Here is a 13,069-nt window from a genome sequence, read left to right on the forward strand (position 1 = left end):
AAACTGATTTAATGGCAGTTTTAAGAGCAGAATGGCAAACCCAAGCTGAATACTTACCTATATTCTCACTACATAATTGTTACATAGCCCTTCCTTTCCTAATTAATAATATTCGATGTATCAAATACACAGAACTGAAGTATGGAGAAGAAAATAGGGAATGTCTTACAGAGTACTGGTTTGAAAAAAAATATAGGTAAGAACTGATGAACACAGCAAATGGGCAATTTCCAGACCTCACAGCACTGGGAATCCCAGAGGAGAAAAAGCATTTTGGGGTTTAACACAGAAACCCTGAACTAGGTTTGAAACCAGTCTGTATCATGGTGCTATTTTTGAGTGTATAGCAGTGTGCAAATTTAATAGAAAAAGCTGCTTGCTCAGCTCATCACAGTTTGTTGAAATTCAAAGATGAAGCATTTCTTAGAAAGGTTGGAGTGTACATACACCTGAACTCCTTTTGGATACCATTACAAATCAGATGGGCAGGCTGTTTTTTTGTTTAGTAATTTCTGTATCAGGAGACATCATAAAAATTTTAAGCTACTCATAATTTTGTTCTTACTTTACTTACCAGTGTAACCACCACTTTGGAAACTTAAAGCTGAAAAGTGTTTTTGAATTTGATTTTCTCCATTTACAAAACTTGTTACTTTGATGGGAATATCTGTGAAAAAGGAGGCCAGTCATTTATATCCTGCGTTTTGTCCAGAAACTTGATGATACTGCCATGCCCTTAAACTTTCAGGGAAGAATATACACATTTTATTTCAATATCATTCCTCATGGGCCTCATCCAGCAGCCTTTTAAAGTTAATGGAGACATGTTAACTTTAGCAGTCTTTGAGTTAGATCCTATACAAAACACACCTGAATAATTCAATTCCCCCCACTGACTTTCAAGGAATTATGTTTTTCCCAATTTGTCAAATAAGGCGTATAAACGTAAAAAGATGATAGCAAAATAATATACTCTACAATACTGCTCTGTCTTAAATGCAAAATTACATTACTGCACACACCACTGTGTCTCTTGCAGACCTTCAGCCATTTGCTTCACACCTGCAGTGCATCACAGTGCCAAGTCTTAGGCTCTTCTGAGTACATATGGTTGCATGAAAGCTTTGCTGGATCATCCACTTGACTACGCTATGTCCCCTCCAGTAACTATCATAAAGTGTAAAACATCTTAGAAGTTTCTAAGTGAGCTGCATCTTTATACCAGAACAGTCAGCTATCAAATAATGAATGGATTTTCCTTTAATAGCTCAACGGGTGAATTTTGAGTCCCACCAGTGCATTATTCATAGCAAAAGGCAATTTTAATCACGTAGTTCTAACACATTATGAAAAATAAGGGGTCAGAGCCTTACAGTTCTGGCCAATTAGCTGAACAGACATTAAATCTCTGATCGTTAAACTGACAATTAAAAATACCTGAACTGTAGAAGAAGTGAGACAATGAAACCTGCTTCTAAAAAATTTGCACACTATTGTGTAGTATTGTGTTAATGCCTTGCTTCTTGGCTAGCTAGCCTGAAGGCAGTATTTTTTGTGAGGTTAACATTTTTTGTGTAAAGAAATTAAGCTGAAAAGAAATTATAGACACGCATATACACGAACATGGGTACATACATTCAGAACAGGGTTAGAAACACCTACATTCTCCAGTCAGGCAATGAGGCTATTAAAATTCCTATTAAATTTCGTAGGACAGACATGGTAGAAATTTGCTGGTCTGTGCCACTAAGCCAAAAGGGATGCTGAGTCTCCCTTATCAATGGCAGATAGCATTAAGAATGTATTCATTTACCCAATTGCATGCCTCTCCAATAGTCTCTGAACTGGTATGGTTAATTTCCCAAGAAAGCGCTTGATGATTGGACGACTCTTGGCAAATTTGTCTTTAACCTCAATTTCCAGGACATCTGTTAGAAGTGCAACAAAAGAATATTTCTGGAAGGAAAGAACATATTTGACATCATATCAATACACCTCTATTCATAAAGCATGTACATCATTAGTACTAGCGTGCAGTGAATTCCAAAAGCAATGACTGATGACAGCAGTTTCCATAGTCCAAAATAATGTCAGCATCATTTATTAAGCACTGTATTTTTTTGCATATGCAACCAGCCACCCAGGAGATCCATATCCTTTCACCATTCCTTGAAAATAATCCCTCAGTAAGAAACTGGACTGGATAAAAGTGCTTTCATGGTCTACAAAAGAAAGGAGAAAGCAATGCATCCTAGTGCCTGAGATGGAATCCTTGCTGTACTCTCTCAGGTTCAGAAGAGTAGCCAGGTCAAAGCTGGAGGAAAGTATCTCAGTCTAGGCTCTGTGCTTAGTGAACTTCCCATCCAGCACCAAACTCTACATTAAGTTTTTTGTATGCGTGATAGGAAGTCAAACAGACAATGCATATACATTATTTTCAGGAGCACTGTAACTAAAGGAGGATAAGTTTCTATAGACTTTTGCCTCAAAGTTCACACATCATCTCAGCGAGCTCCAACAGAAACTTTTTCTGAACTTGTGGCCTTTAAACAACATGATGCTGATTGAGAAAAGATTTCCTGATACCTGGTTAAGATCATTCTTCTACTTTTCCCTACAAGGGAACACTATCACTTTTCAGCCTAGATACATTTTCAGGGCAGTTTATGAATACTTCACGTTTGAGATCTCTGCTGCTCTGTCAAAACTGCCTGAAGACAGCCAAAAAATTCAGAAGTGGTACAGGGCAAGTATCTGAGCAGGCAGACGCACACAAATACACACAACGCGGCAACAAATTCCCTTAAGAAAGCGAGCTTAGAAACAAAAGATCTTTATTTTTCCTCTAGATTTGAAGATATAATATAACATAACCTACTTAGAAAAGGCAAGGTCATCTGGTTATCCTTTTACTATCTGCCACCTATAAGACTTCTGAGCAAATGCCAACCTGAGTACAATGCCTAATTCACAGATGGCTAGATAGCAGAAGATGGATTGAACAGGGAACAAAAGGAGGATTAACTCTTCGGTTCAGCTGTTGCCATCAGCTAAATATATTCAAACCAGCAATTAAATTGGGTCAGGAATAAAAACACTTCCTCATGCTGGGCTACTGTTGGAGCTGGGTTTCTGTGATAAACAGAACTCTCAGTTTGCTATAAAACTGGAAATTATTTTGCAGAAAGGGGCAGATGTAAAAGAAGACCGATTCTGCACCAGTAGGGCAGCATATGTAATGGGATCATAAGCTGCTCTTGTCAGAGCATTGCTAGAGGGAAAACACAGCAGCTAAAGCAAACTGATACAATGTGTGCACCAGTGAGCATTATCACTTTTCTTGTAAGCTCCAAAACCAAGGAGAACTGAAGGAGAAAAATGGGGAAGAACAGGAGTAGGTTTTCTTCCCATCTCCTGGATAGATGGATGGACAGAGAGAAAGATGAAGAATCAATGTAGAGATGAGAACTCTGACTTTCCGAAGATTTTAAGAATTCCCTACATCTACAGTCTTTTGCACAACCAAACACCTCAGAGCAGTGTTAACGCCGGCCCACTCAGTTTTCCAGTCTTTCTAAACAACACATTAACATTCATCAAACATAGTACAGGCATCTGCTCATTGGAAAACAGGCTCAGATCAAGAACACTGCTTGGCTGTTCTGAAAGGGTTAGGGACTTGCACAAATTCTTGCACCTTGTTTGCCACATAAACATTTATCTCCAAAGACAGCCTGGCTTTTCGGTGCTCAAAGACAGTTGTGGGACTGAGTTCCTTCTCTGAGACCTGCAAATCATACCCAATACAAACACATCTGGAAAAATGGCTTCTGCCAACCTGCCTTTCTTTTTCTCCCTTGAGCGGTGCTGTAATGCCTCCTTGGGCTTTCCTTCCTACGGCACTGGAAATAGAGATGACAACAAAGAGCATCCCCTCTGCCTGACAAAACTGAAAGCTTGCCACCTGCTATGCACAATGAGAATATCATTTCCAAATGAACAATTGGTTGCAATCACTGGGCATAAATGCTCACTTATTGTGCCTTTTCTGAAATAGTCTTCTAGCAACATATAATCCATTTTAATTAATTTATTTTTGCAATTGCAAGAAATGTACTGGGCTGTTGAGTGAGTTCAACTCTTGTTAGCACAGAAGGGAATGAAAACCTCACAGCAGTGCAGCTTCAATACACAGCTTAAATATGCAGATGATAGCTGTTTCTATCCAACAGCGGGGTTCCTAAAATGACTACAATTTCTGTGTCATTTTAAATAACTAGCTTCAAAATAAGCCCACAGCCTTTAGAGAGTAACCACTAATGCATAAAGAGGAAAATACAAGCCATACAAGCCTGGTACATTGCATCAGCGGGCAGACAGCTCTCAAATGGGATATATTACCTCTCTGTGCCAAATAGGGTTAGTTGTGTTACTGATGATAGTTGACCTTCGCTCCTGGCCATGATGAGCAAATGTAGGAAATGTACTTTTCTTGCCTGGCTGAATGGACATCTTTAGATAGGGATCAGGGTTGAAGAACATGCCTTTTTTAAGTCCAGCTGCTCTAATATCTGTAAAGCAAAACAAGAAGGAAGGAAAAAGGAACTGAGTAAATTAAAGCTAGTTCACAAAGTAGTGCTGTCCTAAAAATATTACCCAGGAAATCAACTCATCATAAACTACTAGAAAGACGTAAAACTCTACTCATATGTTAACTGGATCCACTGTACAGAAGGCAATTAAAGCAGGAAGTCAAATGTTTTCCCAAGGGAAGAAAGGTATCAACATCCTCATTTATATTTTAGCCTCCAGTTAGTCATTTGTAAAACAAAAAGCATGAACTTGTAGCTCACCTACAAATGTTTTTCTTAGCATTTAAAGTATTTCCACTCTTCAAACCCAAACAACACAAAAACCCATCACACAGTACTTGCTCTCTTTCTGGCTAAGGGTAAGAGGCTAAGATAAAAACTGTAGGGAAGTAATGTAGTGAAGTCATACCTTCCCAAAATTGAAACTTCGATAAACAGAACTTCAAATACTTATTATGAAGGTTGCTTTGGTTCTTTAGAAGAAGATAATTTATATCATATATATAAATATATACATAAAAGGAGGCAAAGTTTCTGAAAATGCTTCTTTCTTCCTAGGGAAACCTTAGTACTGGAGCCCTTACACCTTACAACAATAAATAACAACTTCCTTAGGGGCATATTCTCATGCCTATGGACTTTAATGATAGTGCGAGTTTCAACAAAAACAAAGCAGTATTTTTATTTAAAGTTAGACTTTAAACTCAACTGTAAAATATTTCTCTGTTTAGGTGTGTTGAAGTACAAGGGGTTTGTGTCTTTTTCCATTAGGTACTCCAATATGCTGCATGCAGTCTTAATGACATTAACGCAACTGGAAAATACATACTTAGATGAGCAGTTTCTACATGCAGGCAAAATTCACTGCACTAAAATGAAATGCCACGCCTGTGGCTTCAGTAAGTAAAAAAAATCCCAAATCCTACCATTTGTTCAAGACAATAAAAGGACAATTGCCTTTAAAGGCAACAATTTTGCACATGCAAAAGAGAAACCAAAAAATGTCCTGGGAAATAAGTTCCAGACCTACCACTCAATACACCTTTCAAACTTAGGGGACTCCTGGGGGCGAGTCAAACCTTTCTGTTAAACATAACAGGTACTTCAGAATTCACAAACCAATTATTTGTATGGTACTCTGTATGAATCTATACAATCTATCAGGTTTATCCTAGTTAACTGCCGGAAGACCATTTCAACAAACAGGGTTTTGTTCTGCCCTACCCCTACCCCTACAATCGCTAAACGTTTTCACTGTCAGCTTTTCAAGATTCACAAGCAATTTCTGTTAGTGTCTATGCTCAAGCTGAATCTGCTTTAGTCTCACACAAGACTTCCCGTGGAATAAAGTGCTAATTGAAACAAGTGAAGCTGGTAGACTGTACCCATACAGCTACTTTGCTGTAGTGACAGTTTAGCTGTTACAAGATTTTTTTCTTTTCTAGACCACCATTTGCAGCCATTGCTTTTTTTTTACTCCGTTGACATGATGGAACCAGCTTGCACTTTATTTGGAAGCTACGTTTTCCTTTCTTCAATCTGAGAAAACTGTGCCTTGTGCAAATGGGAAATTTCTCCCAATTTTTTATGCTGGGATCCATCGAATCCATTTCTTTCACTCTTGAAGATTCACGATTCTGGCTTGTTTCCAACCAACAGAAGTTCTAAGGAAATGACATATTTTAAGCCACTAGAGTGTGCTCCTACAGAGGCTAATGAAGGAAAGGGTTCCACCTTTGATGTTATTTAAAACAGCAATAGTTTTATTATTTATTTTTTTCTAACAATAATTTGTAAACCAGAGAGTAGCATTGGCTTTTACCTGATAGGGTAAAGCTGACTAACTTCCTGGAGTGCTGGGCTCCAGAAGCACCGTCATCTGTGCCTTCTACTCCCATCTAAAGAGGGGGAAAGAAAAAGAATTAAATGTATCACAGAAGTTTTCATCCACTTCGTATTTGCTTGAGGATGATAATGCAACGGTAGAGCAGAATGAAGGGGAAGAATCTGACCACCTATTGCCTATTACCACAGACAGGCAGAGCTAAAGCATTTGTTTCTAGGAAAATACGTACTATTTAATGCCACACATTGCTAACACACCACTACTTGGAATATTCCAAACTGAGCAAGCATGTATAGGCTAGTACATGTGCAGACACTATTAATCAGAGAAAAGAAGACTCTATTTTCTCACAGGTTTCCCTTTCATAAAGTAAGATCAACATTGTGGATTGGTAATATGTACCAAAGCACTGAGCTGGCTAGTGACAACGTGTTAACCTTTGTCACTTTCCACAAATAGATGATTTACTGGGCAACAGAAAAAGCAGAGATAAAAAGGCTAGCAAAAACCAGAAATGTGCATCAGATATCTAAATGTGAATGTGGTCTAAAAGATAATGCTTCATAGATTTTCAGGTGGTGTTTCTGCCAAAATCTCTTGTTAGGTAAAGCACTACTTCAAAATGAAAAGTTTCTCATGTGCTAATGTCTTAGGAATGTCTATCTCTTTCAACTAGCAGAAGAATTTATCTTTCAAGAGAGAGATGTCCTCATGATATATTATTCAGCTGGATGCACATCAATGGAGCTGCCTTGAAAATCAAACTGTTCTCCAGGTAGGCACTGCACATCCAGGCAGAAGAGCTGATACAGCCCAATGAAAAAGCTCCATTCAAACATGGGACTGGGCATTAACATTAGTGATAGAACAGGAAGTCATCTGATCCATTGATCTATAAACAAAAATAAGCTGAATAAAACTCATACACCTACGTGTAGGTGAAGTATGTAAAGCAGTGTTGAGCTGCTTAAGAGATGTTTGAAGTTACCAGATTGACAAATGATTCTGGAGCCATGGTAGCTGTGAGGAACCCACTCTGCATTAACCAAAAATGTTCCCATCCCTATTTATATTGCTTTAAGCTATTTAATATCATTAGCTTTCAAATACTGCCCATGATGATCACAAGCTCATTGGAATTTCATTAGAATTAGCAAACATATGGAAATTCTCCCATTGCAAAGCTCAAATATTTCATATGTAACAGTCAAACAAAACAATGAGGAACCAGCAGTGGCACTGATGTCTGATGTCCCCATGGGCCTCAACAGCCTTGTGAAGGAACATACCATGCCAGCACGCACCACCACTACTCTTCAACCAGCCCATTTAATTCCCTCACTGCTGGCTTCATGACGCATCCCTGCTCTCAGGGCAGGACATTTATCACCAGAGTGCTCAAAACTATCCCTTTCCCATCCAGCATGATACCATTACACTATGACTTTATCTGAATGCATAAGCAGTGACAGCTGGTAGTAAAATCATGAGGGCATCAAAAGCAACAGGTTCATTCTAGCTGGATCAGTGTGCCCTCACCTACAGACAGATTCGCTGGAAGCAGCAAGGAGCACATCACCCTGGGATGGTGACACTGCCCAGGCAAGGCCAGAGGAACACTATATATCCCAGTTTACTCTTTTGGGTTCATTTTAACATGCCTTGTTTTCTTATTAAAAACATTTTTCATCAACAAAAAGGCCTTCCTCATTCTATACCTATTTTTCTGCTACACCAGTGACTCTGAACAATACTGTTTATGTTGCTAATCATTACTTCAATCAAAAAAATAGGATTTGCCCACAATTCAGCTATAACAAAATGAACTTTAACAGTATTCCCTGGCATATCCCTGGTTTTGCTTTATAACCCTTTCCTGTTCCATTATGGTCTGAATAGCAATTTCAGCTTCTCTGTGCCAAGCACAAAATGCCACCCCAGCATTCCTGCTCATATTTTTGCACTACAAAAGCTATCTCATCTGGTGTAACACAGTGCTTCTGAATGCTACATCAGGCCTTGTATTTTCACTGGTTCAAATGAGCACAACGGCATGCTAGTTAGCTGCTTATTCCAAAATAAGATGGACTGAAATGCCTGGTGCGCTATGCCATCAGTATGAGGAAAACCCAAAACATGACTCCCAGCAAACCATGTAAAGTGAAAACGTAGAATGATCCAGAGAAGCAGGTAATTAATTTACTGCAGCTTAAAGAAAAGGGAGTGAGCATGCCATGACTCTCTTACCACTTTCACAAACAGCATTCCCATAACAACACACACAACATGTTCCAAGAGAACAAAGTATTCGGTACTGCACACTGCTCAAGCTCAACACCAAAACCATGAAAATGAAGTATTAACATTTAAGTTATGTATAACTAACCCATCATGATATTTTGAGGAAGTTTCATCTAAGTTGTCTTATGACAGTCTAACCAGGGAAACTAACACTATTACTGGAAGTTAGTGCAAATAAAACACTTATATCAAATTGCACCTTCTAGCAGGTGTATAAATTCTGTACAATACCCAGGATCCTCTGTTACCTTTCAAAGGAAAGAAATCTAAATACCTGTCAAGGTTGACCAATGACTCTGAAAGACAGGTATTCAGGTAGCTACCAAGTAAATAAATGGATATTTAAACACAGAAGTTCAGATGTCCTTTTGTGCAATGAATCTCACTAACAGGGTGGCTAGTAGACAAGGTCAAGAAAACACTCAAGTTCAAATGTTCTCTCTACCCAGTATCACCATTCTGCTTCTCAGTAATAATATAGTGCAGCATGTAGTCCATTTTAAGAGTTATTTTGAGATGGGTTTTTTTCCCCTCTTTTCAAAATCAGGTTACCATTTTGTCTTTAGTTTATAAATTGATGTTAAAGACAGTGGCAGTCAAGCTCATTAACTGCTACATATTTTCTTCTCTAAAATATCAAAAGTTCATACTGCTGGTGCAAAATGCTACTATTGATAGTTACAGGTGTCAATTAAATGATGCTATCACTAGGTCTGTCATTCTAAGGTAAACAAAAAATCCCATTTGGTATCATGAGATATAAAACCTAGTATAGCACATATAGTATCATAGAGCCATAGGATACACTTGTATATAATATACAATGTTGAAAAAGCGCAGGACCAGAATAAAAGCTCTATAGTCTGAATAACTTGTGCCATACAGTATCTTCAGTCATCAGGACAGCATCCTGACAGATGTGATCTTAAGTATTTGGCAGCTATATCCCTGAATCGAATGCACAGTGAAACTTCATGTCAACTGAAGAGCTAGCCGATAAATTACTGCCATCAAAAGCACCTGGATAGAAGTCTGGAAGGCTCCTCTTTCACTATTTATTTAAAGGCCTAAAGAAAAAAAACCTCCTCTAAAACTTCTAGTGTTTCAAAAGAACAAGTCTTACAATAAAACCATAGTAAGACAACTATTCTCAAAGTCAGAGAGTTGTTACATCTCAATGGTATATGAATGCTGAAATAAATTAATAATTTTTGCAAGAGCAGAGTTCTGCCCAGTCTCATTTTTATACTAACAATTGCTATCTCAGCAACTTAGTTTGTGAAAAACATCTCTATTACGGTGTTGAACTCTAGCAAACTAAGCCTCAAAACTGAAACCAAGCAAAATCAAGCTCTTAGCATAAAACACATCAGTTAAGCTCAGTGACTTTTTACAGTTATTTTATCACAAACAATATAAAACCAGGGAAACAATTTCCCAAATTTGGTGATTTTTATCCAGCAATATAATTTTTTGCTAAAACTTGCAGCCACTGGTAGAACTACAAGACTTACATTGATTGGTTTGTCTGACAGTTAATATTATCATTTTATACAAATACAATGAACTAATAGGCTAACCTTACCATCACAGCAGGGTTTTTCACAGTGATACATGGAGTAGTAGCTCGGAGGGCTCCACTAACACCATGGTAGTATTTAAAGCAGATCTTTATTTCAGCTGAAAACAAAACAAAAATCACATTAAAACCTTCATGACTGATCCCAGGCGAAAGAGAGACAATGAACAGAACACAGGCACACAGGGAGTCATAGTTCACTTCTGTTCGCATAGTCTGAGTTTGGGAAGTTGATTTTATAGGTTTAAAAGCACACAGTAACTGTAACTGAAATAGATTTTTCTCTCAACCTGTAGAAAATTGGAAACCTGTCTCAAAGGGAACCTTAAACAGGTTTTCAGCTACACAGCTGCTAAATCCTGCTTTTAATTCTTAACTTTACCCAGATTTCTACTCAGTAAGTAAAAAACACCAACAGCTCAGTTTTCCCCAGTTCTTGCAGGGAGATGTCCATGGTCACTGTTGCGTAAGAAAGGTATTCACAAGCCACTGTTGACACAAAATCCACTTTTGTATGTTTTATATGGATCCAGAGAGAAGGAAAGGAGAACAGTATTAATCACTGAAGACAAGTCCATTTCAAAGCAATAGGGTTAATGTGATTAATAAAATAAGAACATAATTGCACATATGTTTTATTCTTAAATTATTTAATCGAATGAAAATGGAAGCCTTATACACAGAAGTGGATTTCAAAACACTGGTGAAAATGTTTAGAAGTTCTCCAGGTTGTATTAAGTCCTGCAGATCCTAACCGTTAATATTCCCCTTTTTGTGTGACCTTACAAACCTTTATATATTCAGTATGCCAAACTAAAAATAGCCTGATCCTGGTAAAATAAGAGAATAAACACACACAATTTGAGGATGAGATAAAATACTATAAAACTCAAGCTCTTAGAGTTTGGGCATGCAGGATGGTTGACTGTGGTGGAAAGCTATTAGTATGCTGATCAATGTACTCCTGAAATCTCATTCTATACAATCAGAATCAATCATTTGGTGCTCCATCTTCAGATATACTTCAAGAGGAAATTAAGATTAGAGCAGCTACTTATGTCCTCTTCGTGTGTTGGGTCCTTCTGTTATATAACAGACCAAAAAGTACCTTACCTAATTCTGCAGCTTGTATTTCTGCTACTATTTCAATATAACCAGCTAATGAAAAGGCTTAACAAGACGTTTTGTATACTAGGATGATTCTTGTCAGACTTTGGAAGAAGTTGCATAACACATATCTGAAGGAAGATCGAAGCACTTTATACTGGAACACAGGAAAGGCAAACACACCATGTTTCTGGTCCCACTGAATAAAGTTTTGCTTGCTAAATTGCATTTACTGCAGACAAAGGAGTATTATGTTTAACCAAAGCCTGACCTCCACTGTTGTTCCTCTGCATTCTTCCAACCAGCAGAACAGCTATAATTATGGCTGCCCTCAATCCTGTGGGATTTTCCCTATCTGGAACAATGTCTCTGTTTTCCTTCTCCATTGGGATAACTCTTCCGTGTAAGTTTGATGAGGGTTTACCTCTGGGTACAGAAACGGCCGCAGGCAGACAGAAATGGCCAGAGGCGGGAAGAAACTGCAGCAGCTAGTTCAGAGAGACCACAGGATGTGCATGGAAGTCTTGGCAGCTCAATTCCTCTTAGTTTAACAATATGTTGGTAGTCCTGAAGTATGAAAGTGCAGTATTTTGTATAAGGTTTTGAGACACATATAGCATGGTTCCTTGAGGGTTGAGGTATTTCATCACTACAAGGTAAAATACCCACTTATTCCTACTCAGAAGGATCAGAAAACCATCCTGCCAGCCTGCTCAGCCAAAAAGGATTACTTATTTGTTTTAAATTTTTCTAAAGTTACGGAACAACATTTACTTACTATCTTCCTCCCAGAACAAAGAAGAGGCACCTCAGAACTACTCTTCAAAGGAAAGTGTCTGGCTGACAGTGCCTCCAGGGATTTATGAGGTGGAGGAGCTGCTGATCCCACTTCCTCCTCCTCACAGCTGAGTTTACACGCACAGCCAAAACACGCTCTATTTACCACAAGCTTTAGAGCAAAATTCAAAATCCAGGCAGGTTTTCTAATCACCTACGAAGGTTTACCAGACCTAAAAATTACATGTCAGGACCTGCAGGTTCTTCCTAAACCAAGCAATTCTTCTGACCTACCAACAATGCTTGTATCCAAATGAAAACAAAACCGATTTCTAGCTCAGGTAAAATTGGAGTTTCAGAACTTGTGGAAGTTGGCAAGACTTATACCAAGTGGTGGATTATTCACATTGCAAAATGCACATATTAAGTAACGAGGACTCAAGTCTTGGAACATCTCTTAATCAACACTGTGAACATACTGTGACTACATGAGACCATGGGAAGTCAATGAACTACTCCACCAAGACTACTACTTTCCTCCTACACTGCTCAGCTTTATTGTGTCCCAAACTTTATTTTCCAGAGAGTTTCTGGAGCTCCTACTTATTCAGTCTGTTGTTATTGACTGTCTTCTCTCAGTTCATCAGTTCTGAAAGGAACTTAGTGATGGAAAGGTTATCAGCTGCTTCTATCCACAGACAGTCCATAACATGACGGTGGACAGAAGTTTGTTATATATTCTCACTACACTGACATACACATTCCCCTAATAGCTGAAATTCAGTGCTATGACCTTTGCATCCTCAGATTTCTTTCTCTCAATGTCTTCCATCAGCATACAGTATTTTTCAATACCTGTATGTGGCT

At 38.3% G+C, this 13,069-nt stretch overlaps 1 protein-coding gene across 3 annotated transcripts in view; it reads right to left on the reverse strand.

Annotated features, from left to right (window-relative positions):
* HECW2 (HECT, C2 and WW domain containing E3 ubiquitin protein ligase 2) overlaps positions 1 to 13,069 on the reverse strand; it is a 183,210-nt gene that overhangs the window by 52,927 nt on the left and 117,214 nt on the right. For all 3 annotated transcript variants that reach the window (XM_061376685.1, XM_061376677.1, XM_061376692.1), the window contains 4 exons: positions 10,325 to 10,419; positions 6,415 to 6,490; positions 4,402 to 4,571; positions 1,814 to 1,956 (listed from right to left, as the gene is read on the reverse strand). In XM_061376685.1, the coding sequence (XP_061232669.1) occupies positions 1,814 to 1,956; positions 4,402 to 4,571; positions 6,415 to 6,490; positions 10,325 to 10,419 (484 nt within the window). The remainder of the gene's footprint in view (positions 1 to 1,813; positions 1,957 to 4,401; positions 4,572 to 6,414; positions 6,491 to 10,324; positions 10,420 to 13,069) is intronic.

The sequence above is a fragment of the Neopsephotus bourkii genome, unplaced genomic scaffold, assembly GCF_033783945.1.
Source record: "Neopsephotus bourkii isolate Nb327-2 ecotype Australia unplaced genomic scaffold, CSIRO-AGI_Nbou_v1 NB_196, whole genome shotgun sequence".
Taxonomy (NCBI): Eukaryota; Metazoa; Chordata; class Aves; order Psittaciformes; family Psittacidae; genus Neopsephotus; species Neopsephotus bourkii.